This window comes from Centropristis striata, chromosome 11 (assembly GCF_030273125.1).
Source record: "Centropristis striata isolate RG_2023a ecotype Rhode Island chromosome 11, C.striata_1.0, whole genome shotgun sequence".
Taxonomy (NCBI): domain Eukaryota; kingdom Metazoa; phylum Chordata; class Actinopteri; order Perciformes; family Serranidae; genus Centropristis; species Centropristis striata.
Window position 1 is genome coordinate 5,617,432 of NC_081527.1, and position 15,991 is coordinate 5,633,422.

The following is a 15,991-nucleotide window of genomic DNA, read 5'->3' on the forward strand; positions in this document are numbered from 1 at the left end:
TATTAAGTTGTTTAAAAAGGGGATCATTCAGCATAACAAGTACTTTTATTTGTGATGCTTTAAGTACATTTTGATGCTGATGCTTTTAAGTCATGGGTCTCAAACTCGCGGCCCGCGGGCCAATTACGGCCCTCGTGACGATATTTTGTGGCCCTCACCTTGATATGAAAGTGTAATGTGAGTTTTATATGAATGGCACTTTACCGTTTTGTGTGTGGAAGGTCCCTTTAATTACTTTTTTTTTGCCAATTTGATGTATTTTTTTTTGGTAATTTGGTGTCTTTTTTTTAAATAATTTTGTGGCTTTTTGGGTCATTTTGTGTCTTTTTTAAAGTAATTTATGTCTTTTTTTTTTTTTTTGTCATTTTGTGCCTTTTTTTGTTTATTTTCTGTCTTTTTTTGGTCTTTTTGATACTGAATCCAGCGGCCCCCAGGTAATTTGAGACCCCTGTTTTAAACTTTTATTTCAGTCCGTTTTGAATGCAGAACTTTTACTTGTAGTGGAGTCATTTCATAGTGTGGTATTAGTACTTTTTCTGAAGTAAAGGATCTGAATACTTTTTCCACCACTGATTATGACATTGTCAAACAAGAAATCAGTGAAACAAAATCCTAATTTTTAAAATAGTAGTAGGCGTAAAACTTTGTTACAGCCGAACCTAATCTTACTTTGATAAAATAAATATAACTGGTTTTGTTAGATTGCTGCAAAACAAACTGTTGGCATTTTAACAAAAGAAGTCAAGCAATAACTGGCATATTCCCATCATTCTGTGACCACAATCTATTTTATGCTGCATGGAGCATGAGTCTGCACAGAGCAGAGTGAAAGTAGTTGGTAACCTCGTTGAGAAGTTGGAGGATGGAAGCTCTTCATCTAACAGCTCACTGGTCCTGACTGTTGATAACTCGCCGCAATGTTTCAAACTGAGCAGCTGTCAAAAAAATGACAGTTGTTTTATTCCATAAAAGCATTTTTGATGAATGATCGCGGTCAGTGTCCATCTCACTGGCAAACGCATTACATTTCCTGTGACTGCCTCACAGTAAAAGGCAGCTTATGTTTCACCAGTTAAATCATTGTAATGTAAAGCTTTTGCACTTGCAGTAACTCAATACAGCATTTTTTTCCTGCAAATTTTGGCCTATTTACAACCGGCTACTTTAATATGGAATAATGGAACACACTAGCAGTTCCAACCAGAGCGGGGGCGTCCCTCTCTACCTTTAAAACCTCCTGAAGACCCAGCTCTTCAGAGAGCATCTTCTCTCCTAGCACCACACGATAATTCTACTCCTTAAAGAATTGTCACGAGCACTTATTGATGCACTAATAGCTCTTTTTGCACTATACCTTCTTTGTTTGCTTTTATTCTTCCTGTAAGTCGCTTTGGATAAAAGCGTCTGCTAAATGACTAAATGTAAATGTAAATGTTAATAGAATAAATGGACATAATTGCACTTTAGTTGACTTCTTGCATCTTCAAAAGCATGTTGAATACACAGTAATGCACAAGCTGCTGCTTTCTATCTTTCAATACATCTTCATTGTGATGACAACTTTTACAGGTAGTTTAAAGATATGTTTTGTTCAAACTAAAATGTGTGTCGTCTTCAGGCAGCAGCTTCTGAGCTTGAAAAGTGAAGCCAATGTAGAAGTGCCATAAGCCTGCATTATTTCTAATGGTCAGCAGGGGGCGACTCCTCTGGCTGCAAGCATAGACTGTATATAAATAATAGACGTAGTCACTGTGATGTCACCTATTGGTTTGTGGCCCGTTTGAGGCATCGAGTTCAGCGTTACACCCTTCGCCATCTTGTTTCCGGAAACTGAGAGCAGCCTCTCTAGACCTCAACCTGACTGACAGAAGTCGCTGCTAATTCATGTTAGCATTAACTGGGATGTTAGTTTTAGCAAAAAACAAAATGTATGTTACTTTTCTAAAAAAAACAGCGACTCCTGGAAGTCTCTATTTGTAAAACCAAATGCTGAACAAGACATTTTTAATGAACAAAATGTTAAACTGGTGAAAATACCTACCTTTAGGTGAAAAGGGTCAAAGTTATGAGACGAAACCAAAACGTAACTTTATTGACACGTTGCCATGGATACTCATTGTTCTGCTTCTCTCCTGATGACGGCTTGCCTTGTTAGTGACCTGTCAATCAAAGGTAGCCACGCCCCAAATCATACGATTCTTTATCTTCTATTTTCTTCTAAATGGTGCCATTATTTACACTTTTAACATCAAATTGCCTGGAAGAAGATTTTTTTTACTAGCGATTGAGACCATAGTGTTTTTCTGAGGTAATAAATCGAGTGAGAAGTTTTCTTATTTTGTATTGAAATGAATGGACCAAAAGGCTTCTGCAGCCGCTGTCAGCGCCCCCCCTGTTGGAATTTTCGATAGAAGTCAAGTCAAGTATAGTTTATTTGTCCCAACTTGGGCAATTTGATTGCAGTCTATAAAAGTGTATAAAAGACATAAAAAACAATACGTTCCAACACATATACATACAACAGAATGCAGTTTAAGACACTTCCTGGTTTGCCTCCCTGCTCAGACCCGGAGGTTGCCGCCTGGTTGCAAAACAACAATATTGCGATGGCCATAGACCAAGATGACAACTGCAAAAATATAGATTTTGAGGCTTCATAGTCTACAAATGAATGGATGACATACGTCCATTACTTTCATTCAATCTGAGATCGTAAACCAAGATGCATAGTCAGCTTCAATTTAATTATCGGAATAATAAATAATAATATAAAAGTCCTGTTATATACCATGCCTCCCACTTGCTCACATTTACCCACGTTTTTTATTCCCCCCCTCCCCCTTTTTCCCTCTCAGCCCAATCACCCAATCCCGACCACTCTCCAGCCTCTCATACACTCCATCTCACCTCTCTTACTTCCATCTACAGTCCAACCCCACAACCCCGTCCCATTATCTCTCTCCTGTTCTCTATCTCCTTTTTTTCCCTCTTCTCTTTTTTTAAGAGGTCCTTTGGGTTTCAGAGCGCCTCTCTTTGCCATCTCTTTGATTTAGATGCATTGGACTGGTTGGTTTTTATGAGAGAATCTGGAACAAGATGTGTTTTTGAGCTTTGCATTTCTTTCCTCTCATTTGGCTTCATCTCTCTCTCTCTCTTTGAACCACTCTAAAGTCCACTTATAAAGGAGGACCTGGGGCATCTGTGCTTTCAAACCCCCTGTCACTTACACACACACACACACACACACACACACACACACACACACACACACACACACACACACACAGATACACACACATGCACGTAAGCTGACAGATTGACTGATGGCAGGGTTGTGTTCTGGTGATGCTGAGTTCACTTGAGTGATGGTAGCTGACTGTGTGTGTGTGTGTGTGTGTGTGTGTGTGTGTCTGTGTGTGTGACGGGAAGAGGGAGAGACAGGCGAGTGTAGTCCAAAGCCAGCTTAGTGAGCTATTGTGCATCATTATACGTGCATGAGAGTCCAAATGGAGAGTGTGTGCTGTACGAGCATGCCGGACTTATGCAAATGTGTGTATCGGAATGTTTCTGATTTTGCAACGTGTGTGTGTTTGTGTGTGTGTGTGTGTGTGTGTGTGTGTGTGTGTGTGTTTAAAATGCCCTTGTGGCCGTGCCAGAAATACCGCAGGCGGCCAAATCTGGCACTGATCCTCAGCTTGTTCCCTCAGAGGCAACGCTGCAACACACACGACCCAGAGACACACTTTGATTTGCACCATCTCGTTTGAAGTGCAAGACCCAGAGCCTGACAGCTTATGATTAATATAAGCCCCCGCCCTCTGCCCTCTCAGCCACGCATGCACGCAAACACACACGCATGCACGAGTACACCCAGAAAAGAGACACATTTGTTGTCCTCGTGCTCGTACTGTACACTCAGCCCCACTGTATGACACACGCCCCCCCCCACCCTGCCCTGGCAGTCTGCTCCAGGGCCCGGCTGGCTGGCTGGCTGGCTGGCTCTTTGAACTAGTGCTTCTGACACTGTGCCGTCACAGCAAGGGCACCTCTGCACCCGCCTGCTCCACCCACCCATCCAATCATCTCTGCCAACCAGTCCGTCTCTCTCTTTTCTTTCGCCACTTCCTCAGATTGTCACCTGCTGTTTGCCACGGCTGACCAGGTCAAAAAAGTCCACCATCTCATCTCGGGGGATTTCCTCGGAAGAAAATGTATCTTTGAGGAGCTTTTAGGATTTTCAATTGATCCTTGGAAGGAGGAGGTTGCCAGAGTGTCACATGAAGGGAAACATTTTGGTTCAGACTAGTGGGGCTTGACTTTAACTTGGCTTTTTGTACCAATTAATATTTATAGATGTGTAATTTATCCCTACGCGGGGTTTCCCTCTAGGTTTTTAGAGGGCTACCGAATTGGCATCTGACGATATTCACAATGGATGATGATATCATCGTTGGTGGTCCTATTCACCAATAAATGGATGTCATCATATCAATTGTGTCCAGACGTGAGTGTGTTCTATAGACTGTGAGAATAACTGTACCATTGTGGTGTAAATTTACCACCTCTCTGAGTGAGAAAAGTGGATTAACCCTTTGGAATCTTTGGCTATTATGTCCGATAAAAAAATCTGTTTATTAATCTTCACCATGCCATGTTGGTATCAGTTTTTTCAGCATTACCTCACCTATATGTCCTGATAATTAATTTTTAACTTTGACTTACTTGATCAAAATTTTGAACCCAAAAAACCCAAAGGAAACATACAATCTGATCTTGAAAATTATGTTTCAAAACACAGAATTTTAAATATTGCAAATATGAATACAGGTTGCAAATATAACATAACATGTAGAATGAGGATATTATCTAGTTCTATATTTTTATACTAAATATATTTGACGGTATCTCCGGTTTTACTTGGCCGAATATCATCCAAAAAAAAATCTGGCATGTAGTTTCAAGCCAGAACTTTAGAAGGAAGCTGATGGAGAGACTCAATGTTGCTTCATTTTAATGTCTTGACGTCAGGAAGAAGTAATGTGCCGGTGGTTTCATGGACTCCAGAGGGTTAAAAACCAAGTAGAAGTTCCTTTTAGTTTTCTTTGTCAATCAATCAGAATTCACTGCCCAGGTACAGCGGAGGAGAACTTTGTCAATTTCGAGGCTGCTGAATGAAAGGTGTCCCGAGTCCAATGGAGCCTTCAGTTCTCTCTCAAATTTCTCTCTTTGTGAAAGGGTATTATAGGGTATTATAGGGTATTTAAGTCAAATGTTCCAGACCATACACAACGCATGGGCGTGTCTTTCCGGGATGAGCACGCTGCTAAATCTACTTTTTAACCTTAAACAGGGTTCGTACAGGTGCTTGAAATCCTTGAAAATGCTTACATTTAAATGTTGTATTTTAAATTTTTAAAAAGTGCTTCAAGGATTTTGGATTAAGTGCTTGTAAATGCTTGAAATTCTTACTGTATTTCTCTTGCAACCTGACTATATCCATCTATAGACTATAGATAATCACATGTTCAATGTAAAAATAATGAGTAGCCTATCTGAAATGAAGACCATTCCTCTTAAAAATGTTGTTCAGTGAAATCTCCCCCTTTTAGTATGTAAGTACTCATCTAAAACATGCAACTTACAACAGGTGTAAGATACTGGAAAAGCTTGAAAATTTACCTGGAAAGTCCTTTAAAAATGCTTGAATTTGACCACTGCTAAAGTGTACGAACCCTGCTTAAAAGGATACAATCTATACTTGCTTATCCTCAAAAATTCCAATACCTTTACTGTCTGACAACTCCCAGATATTAATGTTCATTATTCTGGTTTCTAACCAGTTGGTACCTGGAGACTCTGGCTGTTCTGAACCAAAGGTCATACTGAGGCCTTTTAGCAAAGCAGAACTTTTATATTAGAGTAATATAAATTTGTAGCATAAAATATACTACACCATTAACTCTCACTCTCTCTGTCTTTTTCTCTCTTTTGGCTGCGTGCTCTCCAGAGATAATACGCAATTACAACTATCCAAACCAATGACAAAAATTCAGTTTGGTAAATTAGATTCAGTTGAAAAACCCTCAACAGAACATTTGACATGGGAGCAATGGAGCTTATTCAGGGTGGATGATATATTGAATATACTGAATGTATTGTGAGAACTTAATTAAAGGACAAGAGGACTTAATTATGAAAAATATTTCATATAGTAGTATTTAAAAAAAAAAAAAAAAAATCAACTGCAAACCTGCATACAGAAAACTTGACCAACTTACTGCTAATATTAATATTACTTAATATTAGTCGGGATAGTTAAAATCCAAAAATTCTAATCATTACATTTAAAAATGTAGTTTTATTTAGGGATGTCTGCTATTATGGTAATAATTGTAAACTTCTGGTAAGTCAAATCAAAAATCAAATCGGCTAGAGAAATCAGATTGTGTAACTTCTAAACCCATTCTGTTGACAATCTACCATCAAAGTAGAACTAACTTTTATTTACTATCTGCTAGCGTTAGCAGTGGGTCAGAACTCGACAGCTGTTTAGCGACAACATACGAGCTGGAAAGTGAAGTGTGTAGGTAACACTTGATGATTCATTAACCAACAGATATATCTCTCTGTTTATCTTTAAGAACTTGCTTTTTAAATACAGAGCGGTATTTTCACTCCTCAGAAACGTGCTTGGCAGAGCTACAGCTACTGATAACAGCCAACAGTTGGTTTTGTAGTTTGGCTAATTTACAAAATAAATGTTGATACAGCCATTAAAATCTAACACCAATCTACGGCCCACGCAGCTAAAACCACAGCAGGTTCAGTCCTCCTTCAGTCTGCCACACAGGATGCCTTCAGATGTAGCACTGAGTGTGGGTCACTAGTGTACTGACAAACAACCATCACTGTAGTTATGCACATAAAATGGTAGAGCTTCTTCCATTAGGAGTCCTTGAGTGTACATCATGGGTCTGAAACTCGCGGCCCGCGGGCCAATTGTGGCCTTTGTGACGATATTTTGTGGCCCCCACCTTGATATGAAAGTTTAATGTGAGTTTTATATGAATGGCACTTTACCGTGTTGTGTGTGGAAGGTCCCTTTAATTACTTTTTTTGGTAATTCTGTGTATTCTTTGGTAATTTTGTGTCTTTTTTGGTAATTCTGTGTATTTTTTGGTCATTTTATGTCTTTTTTAAATAATTTTGTGTCTTTTTTGGTAATTCTGTGTATTTTTTGGTGATTTTATGTCTTTTTTTAAATAACTTTGTGTCTTTTTTGGTAATTCTGTGTATTTTTTGCTCATTTTATGTCTTTTTTAAATAATTTTGTGTCTTTTTTGGTAATTCTGTGTATTTTTTGGTCATTTTATGTCTTTTTTAAATAATTTTGTGTCTTTTTTGGTAATTCTGTGTATTTTTTGGTCATTTTATGTCTTTTTTTAAATAATTTTGTGTCTTTTTTGGTCATTCTGTGTATTTTTTGGTCTTTTTATGTCTTTTTTAAAATAATTTTGTGTCTTTTTTGGTAATTCTGTGTATTGTTTTGGTCATTTTGTGGCTTTTTTTCGTAATCAAAAACTCAAAAACTATTATAATCCAAAGAGAAATTACACCATTTATTGGCGACCAAATGCCGGTTAAAATTACAAATTTCTCTCGGTTTGAAAATGAATGGAAACATTTAAAAAATAATTTAAGTACACAACACAACAAAATATACTATCATAAAGATCTAATTATTCATAGGGCAGAAAATGTATAGCATGCGTATCGTTCAAGTAAAATGTGAACCATCAGGACCGATACAAGTATACTTAAAGTAATATCAATACAAATAGACTTTATTTGATATCATTTCTACTTCATTCTATCATGTGAATTGTAGCATTCAGTTGTGTAAAATGCCAAAAGCCATTTCAGTAACATTTAGAACTGTCACATCAAATCCACCATGCATGACTCCACCTCACCACAGATTGTTTAGGTTGTAGCTGCTGCAGCAGTGGCTCAATGACATCAGACCAAAGAACATGATTGTTTACAAACAAAAACCATACAAATATTAATCTTATTCCTGGGTCTGCGTGTAAAAGGAATCGAATGAAGGCATCCCTTACAGTTGACACCTTAAAGAGCTACTTGGTGGTTTTTGAGCTTTATCTCAGTGTGGGAAGTGTAAGCAGATGATCTGTGTTTAGCTTTCCTTAGTTGCCGGAGCGTGGAGCCGGGTAATTATCAAGAAAACCATGGAAAATGTCTAGATATCAGCTCTTAACCCATTGACGCCGGGAAAGCATTACCGCATTTCTACCATTAAAACCGGGAGCGCTGTTGCACTGCTAATGGGCATGTATTAGTATTATGCATAGGATTTTTTATTCAGTCAAATGTAACATTTGCTGAGTTTGTTGATTTTTAAAAAAAACTTTATTGGAGGTTTGGACAAATAAACACAACTTCTCATGAAAGCCACGGGTATAAGCTCTCAAATACTTTTTGAATTTCATTTTTATCTGCTACAGAGGCTGAAAAATCTATTATTTAGTAGGTGTTGAATTTCATGAAAAACTTCAGGTTTTAGGGGGTCATTTCAAAATCGCCCAGAGGTTTTCCAGGCATTTTTTTCCAGGCGCTTTAGGCCTTAATGGGTTAAATTAAACTCTTATGAGCTATTTTTGTTGTTATCATTATATTTGTCCAAACAAATGTACCTTTAGTTGTACCAGGCATTAAAATGAACAAGAAATTGAAGAAAACAAGGGTGGTCTAATGATTTTTTCCACGACTGTAGAGCTAGTCGCGGTGTGCAGACTCGGACAGGGCTGCATTCCCAAAAACCCCGACTCTGAGAAGCCCGTACCCTGGCATGACCGGGTTGATGGGGTTGCGATTAGAGGTAGACTTATATATCGGCCAGCCGATATACACTACCGGTCAAAAGTTTTAGAACACCCCAATTTTTCCAGTTTTTTATTGAAATTCAAGCAGTTCTAGTCAAATGAACAGCTTGAAAGGGTACAAAGGTAAGTGGTGAACTGCCAGAGGAAAATAAAAAAAGGTAAGCTTAACCAAAACTGAAAAATAATGTACATTTCAGAATTATACAAGTAGGCCTTTTTCAGGGAACAAGAAATGGGTTAACAACTTAACTCTATGGAGTCTTGGGCTATTTTGTCCATTTTTGAATTCTTTTCATGTCTTTTTTAAGTCATTTTGTGTCTTTTGGTGTCTTTTTTGGTCATTTTGTGTCTTTTTTTAGTCCTTTAGTCCAACACAAAATGTGATTTTGAATATTTTTTTTACTTTCAAAACACTATCATGCTCAACAAAGAATTTTAAATGTTGCAAATGTGCATTAATGTCAGAGTACACTGAGACATTAAACTGCATCATTTTCAATTAAATTCTGGAAAAGTTGGTGTGTTCTAAAACTTTTGACCAGTAGTGTATATCTTTGTTGTTTCTATTTGTTGTTTTTTACTTGTATCTGCATCGGCCGAGTGCGTGCGTTCGCCGATTAATTAGCCCATTTCACTGAGCCAACAGCAGGCTTTTTTTGTTTAATTTGAAACTTGTGTAACATTTGTTATCATTGTGTCATTTTTATCATGTAAATGGAGGAGAAAAGGCAAATCTGCTTCAAGAATCGGCCCAGAAAAATCGGCAGCACATATCGGGGATCAGTTAATGTCAAAATAATCGGTATCGGCATTGGCATTTAAAAACCCATATCGGTCGACCACTAGTTGCGATAAACCGCAAAAACGTAGCGGTGCTTTTCCTTTTTCTCTCAAGAACTCTGCACCGTCACAGCCTGGGTAGTACAGTGACACCTGGACTCAAACCTTGTATCTGGTAAAACTCATTAGGTTTTTTTCCTTCCCTGCTACACATACCCCATCCAAGCAGGCAAAAAATAACCATCTTGAATATGGATTTCTTCTAATGATACTTCAATGGGCTGTAAATGATATATCAATAGAGGACAGGCTCTACGTGAGAGGCCTTGTTCAGCACCAGGACCAGCCGTCAGAGACGGTGCATTATTGATGCCTGTGTTTACATTATCAGATCCTCTGACAGTTGGGAGGCTTATGAACGGAGAAGATGCTTCAATCTTTTATTTTCTCACCGTGTCTCACCTCTCTCACTTTCCTCTTTCTGTACGCCTCAAGGTCCCATCACACCCCCCCCAAGCTCCTTCTTGGATTTATGTAACAGAGTTTTCAAACTTGTCAAGGAGCTGTGATTGGACTAACAATCTTCCACCGAGGGCCCTTTCACCGTCTTGGTGCGGAGGTTTTTTTATTCTCATGGCGGGGGCATCACTCTGTCTCCTCCTTTTTGCATCTCTTGTTTTCATCCCTCTGTCCTCCCCCAGTGGGAGTCCGTTCTGGATGTCTATACAGTTAAGACGCAGGGCTGATGGGTGAGGCCAGCTTAGCCGGGAGTAGGTGTATAGTATCTGAAGACTTCATTATCAGGAGGGGAATCTGGTGTCTCCGTCCTCCTCTCTCTCTCTCTCTCTCTCTCTCTCTCTCTCTCTCTCTCTCCTCCCTCGATCTCTTTGTATGTTTCATTTTCTTTCTTCCTCTCACCGCCACACAGCAGGGCGCCATTAGCCATTCAGCACAGAGAGGCCTTGAGGAATTGAAAGTGACGGAGCAGAAAAAGAAAAGAAAAACTGAAACGGGGAAGGAGACAGGGGAGTTGGGAGACGGAGGGAGGAGGAGGAGGAGGGATGACTGGGTGAGGTGTTAAGGCGGGGGGCATACCAGACAGGGTTAGCATTGTGGCACATAGGGAGATGGAGGGATTAGGGATTAAAGAAGAAGATGGGGGAAATGGACAGATTTCCATGAAGATGAAGGGAAATGACAGAATGCAAAAGAGGGAATTTGAGTCAACCGATATATCTGTCGGGTAGGGCTGGGCGATATGGCCCTAAAAGAATATCACGATATTGCAGGCTATTTTTGTGATAACGATATTCTTGACGATATTAGGAAATACTTAAAAAGATAGAAAATATGATTTTTTTTGTAGTCTGTATAAATAATAAAAAATCTAAAATGTAGTTTGAAGTGCAAATCTCAACAGTTGCCAAATACAAAAAAATTTCCTCTTGAGTATGAGCAAATAATAAAAAATTACCATTTAGGGGTTTCGGGGGCATATTTTAATGACATTTTGTAAAGGAGAATAAAGGTTCTTGTATGTTTTATTTAAGGCATCTTATTTTGACAGTCTTCTTGTAAATTCTGTGGTGGATTCTCTTAACACACTGTGCTCTTATTTTGAAAGCTGCATGTGTTTAGCGACAGAGAGTAAGTAGCTTTTTGTGATTAAAACAACTTTAACCACTACATCAAGAAGTAGGAACGTTGCCAATATCATGATATGAATTTTTTTAACCATAAAAAAAAATCTACCGATATTATCGTGAACGATACGATATGGCACACCCCTACTGTCGGGCTCAAATTATTAAACATTTTGGATTTGTACATTATCAACTAGGGATCAAGGTTATTATAGTTAACGAAAACTAACGAAATTACGAAAACTAGAATTGAGAAAACATTTTCGTTAACTGAAATAAAAATAAAAACTAGAGTTTTTAAAAAACGATAACTAACTGAAAATGTATTGTGTGGTTACAAAACAAACTAAAACTAACTAAAATTATAGTGAAAATGTCCTTAGTTTTCCTCTTTATCAACTTTTTTCCAATCATAATCCAGGGTTTCTATTTCTCCACTGCTGAGTGTGTGTATTCCTGTTTTGTGGCTTCCGGGAGAAGCGCGAGTGAAATTACCGTAATGACACCATATCGGCTGTAAAGAGCAACTTCTCAGTTTTCAGAAAACATTGGAAATTTTCCGATAGCGTAATCCGTTCAGTTATTATGGTAATCCTTAGGCCTGGGCCGATAATCAATAAATCAATTAATCGCACGATAAATTAAATGAACTCAATAATTTTGCCGGCCTCGATATATCGCCATGCGCATGCGTGTTTGTTTTCCTCGTCTGTTGCCTCCAAGCAGGCTGGATGACAAGAGGGTTCACTCTGTGCTGGATCTCTTTTGTTCCATAGCAGAATGAGCGGAGTGAACCCTCCTGTCAGTCATCAGTCTCTTTGTCTCTGTGGGGAAGGCTGGGCCGCTAGCATTGGCTACACACAGAGTGCAGCAGGTGAGCCTTGTGCGGAGCAACGCCAGGAAAAAAGATGATTGCAAAGCCAAATGCCACAGCCCCGGTGTGGGAATATGTCGGTTTCAAACCGAATGAAAAAGGTGAGCCCATCAACACACGGACGAGCCTGTATGCCCAATTTGTTCAAAAGTGGTGGCAACAAAAAAAGCCACCACAACAAACTTGCATGCCCATCTAAAGCAGAACCACCCGACCCAGTTTTCCCAGCTGGGGAAAAAAACTGCAGCTGGAGATGCAGAGCCTTCGTCCCGACAGTCAACACTGGTCGACAAAGTAAATATAAACGCTGTGCGCTCACAGAAAGTGGAGTTTGCTACATCGCAAAATAAATACTGCCCTTTTAAAAAAAAAAAAAAAAAAAAAAAATGTTTTTATTTATTTAGGATATTTAAACGTTCTTAAAATTACGATTACAATGGCAAAAAACACTGAGAAATAAAAGTGTATTGTATTTGAAAGGGTGTGCATTATTATGATATATTATCATGTTGACAATAATATTGTTTATCGGCAATAATTTGTGGGACAATATATCGTCCAGCAAAATTTGTTATCGTCCCAGGCCTAGTAATCCTGAGTGTGCTTGAGCAAACATGTCATGGATGTTGGATAAACAGGAAAGGAAAAAAAGGAAAATTTTATTACGACCTCTTTGAATCTCACACCACAAAGCCTAAACTAAAACTAATAAAAACTAAACTAAAACTAAGCATTTTCAAAAAATTTAAACTAAACTAAAACTAGCAAACTCACTCTAAAAACTAATTAAAACTAACTGAATTTGAAAACAAAAATTTACAACAAAATTAAAACTAAACTAATGAAAAATCCAAATCTATTATAACCTTGCTAGGGATAGGAATAATTAATCGCTGATCGATTAACGGTCGTTAAGAATTTGGTCGATCACGTGGAATTTTTAATCGATCTGTGTATTTTTCAATTTTTATCTCTCAGTATCACTGAACTGAAACGCGCCGAGCGTTCACTTCTGCAGCCGTACGTCAATAAACCAACGAGATGAGAATTATGTTGGATAAAGCTACAGTTTGCAAACTGAAAGTTGCAAAAAACACACAGAAATACAAAAGGATTGATTGTTTATTATTACTGCCATTGCTTTTTTATCATTATTGTTTTGTTTTTAATTGTTTATTGTAAGGTGACCTTGAGAGTCCTGAAAGGCGCCTATAAATAAAATGCATTATTATTATTATTATTATGATTATTAATTTGAGCAAAACTATCTTACTGTTTCAAACCTTGCTAGCATGAATTACTGAGTTTAATTTGATCCAAAACTTATTTAAACACATTTAAATATGAAGATGACTGTGGAAACTAACCTCATGCCTCTTCAGGGGCTAAAACATAAAACATTAAATACATACTGGAGTATGTATAAAAACATAGCGATTAATTGATTAATTAATTGTGAAGAAATTAATTAGAAATGAAAACTGACTTTTCATATTTCCCCACATATAGACAGTGATAGGTGGCACATAGGGAGATGGGGGGATTAGGGATTAAGGAAGAAGATGGGGAAAATGGACAGATTTCCATGAAGATGAAGGGAAATGACAGAATGCAAAAGAGGGAATTTGAGAGAAAGTGTGGCTGTGAATTGGAAGAAGAGCTGGTGAGACATATAGATGCACTGTGCATGCATGGGGTATGCTAATTATGGATTTTTGAATTATGAATGAGATTAATTACATAGGCAGATGTGAATATATTCACATTTTGTGTCTCTTGCATTACCCCGGACCCTTTTAAATGGTAATGGCTTTCTTTTGGCAAAAGCACACCTCTTTTTTTTTTTTTTTTTGCTCGCTCTTCCCGTCTTTGTCCTCTGTCTCCCTCTTATCTCACCATTAGTTTCCTCCCTGACGCAATGAGGCATCTGTTGAATAAGTGCTACTTAGTTCCATCAACACAACTTAGCGCGATAAATCGGACTGTCATATGACTCTCAGTCCCGCCATAATATTTCTTTCACACACGCGCGCTATCATCATTAGCTTGCTAATGTCTGGAGTGCTTAGCATGACTTACGAGTCATCGGGACGAGCCGCAGAGATGATTTGCTCTCTTTATGGGGTGTTTGTGCTGTGCTATTTTTTGCTGCCATTTGCATTTTGCATTTCCTGCTTCTGTGACAGAAAAATGAATGTGTTCTCCCCTCAGGTCCTGGCAACATGGAGACTGTATCTCTTTGCTGTCAAAGTGCCCACCAAGGTAAATGTTCCCCCGCTCTCACTGGAATTTTATGGCTTTCACTTGCCAGCCTTGATCTTATGCTAATTCGCAAAGAGACAAAAAAAAAAAAGTAGCAGACTTTCAGAGCAGGAGAGAAGAGATAATGATGATGACTGCAGTGATGATGTTTTTGAATGATAGCGATTACAAAGAAGATGATAAGGTGGCAGGTGGCATGACGTGAGTGATTTAGAGCAATAGTTTTTGGGAAATATGCTTATTCACTTTCTTGCAGAGAGTTGCATGATGAGACGATCGATATTTAGTGGCCTGTGGACTGCAGCCAGAACTATGTGGAATTTTTGCGCCTGATGCCAATTAACAGAACCAGAAGGCTGCTTTGTTAAACAAATTACTTTATTAAAGAACATTTAACATAAGTAATGAATAAGAGCCCTGCCGATGTGGGATTTTTGAGGCTGATTCTGATTTTAGATTTTTAGGAAATGGGAAATATATATAGGAAAATTAATCAATAACCGATATGGTGGCCGATACAGTAATGTGTGAAAAAAATGAGTGAAAATAAAGCTTTTAAGTGGATTGTCCACCGGTTTTTCACCACTCTACAAATGTACCCCGAGAGTAACTTTCTCAAACATAAAACTTTATTAAATAATATTGGTAACACTTTACAATAACCATCATTTATAAATGGTAAACAGATAGATTATTAATGTTTAATCATCATTTATAAACCATATATAAACCATCTAGAATGGTAAATACATAATTTATTAATGTTTAACTTCATAAATCATTTATAAATGGCAAGTAGATGGTATATTAATGTAAGTTTATGTTACTTTACCATTAACAAACAAATTATAATTAATAGTTTTAGTTGCACTCATTATAACATTTTTAACACCATATTAAGTATGTTAATGATTAACGATTAAATATGTATAGGACTTTGTAAATGGTTACTCACTTATCACTTAGTTGGTTATTGTAAAGTGTTACCATAATATTTGACCTTGGTTATACATTATACAAACAATGTATTACATTACTGTTTCTATAAATGATAACTGAGAAAATAAAGAAGAAAAATCGAAATAAAATAATGGCTAAATAAACATCATTACTGTTCAGTGTCAGTCAATAGCTGAAAAATAGAAAATAAAAAGCTAACTCCATTTCTTAATCACTCCAATAAACATTTTCTGCATTATATATTATATAAAAAAATCATAATTGCGCATATTGGACAGCATATACACTGATACTGATGGACCTTTAATATGCCGACATCAACCGATAATATCTGTCAACAGATATATCTGTCAGCCTCAAATAATAAACATTTTGTATTACACTATCAACTAGGGATGTGATATTTAAACACAAAATATATTTAAATGTGAAGATTACTGTGGGAACTAACATCATGCCTCTTCAGGGGCTAAAACATAAAATACATACTGGAGTATGTATAAAACCATAGCGATTAATTAATTAATTGATCAACCACTTCTAGAAATGAAAACTGAGTTTTCATATTT

At 37.6% G+C, this 15,991-nt stretch overlaps 1 protein-coding gene across 1 annotated transcript in view; it reads left to right on the plus strand.

Annotated features, from left to right (window-relative positions):
• Positions 1-15,991, plus strand: part of carmil3 (capping protein regulator and myosin 1 linker 3) — a 193,435-nt gene that overhangs the window by 25,190 nt on the left and 152,254 nt on the right. Inside the window, exon 3 of the mRNA XM_059345443.1 lies at positions 14,412-14,462. Within this exon, the coding sequence (XP_059201426.1) occupies positions 14,412-14,462 (51 nt within the window). The remainder of the gene's footprint in view (positions 1-14,411; positions 14,463-15,991) is intronic.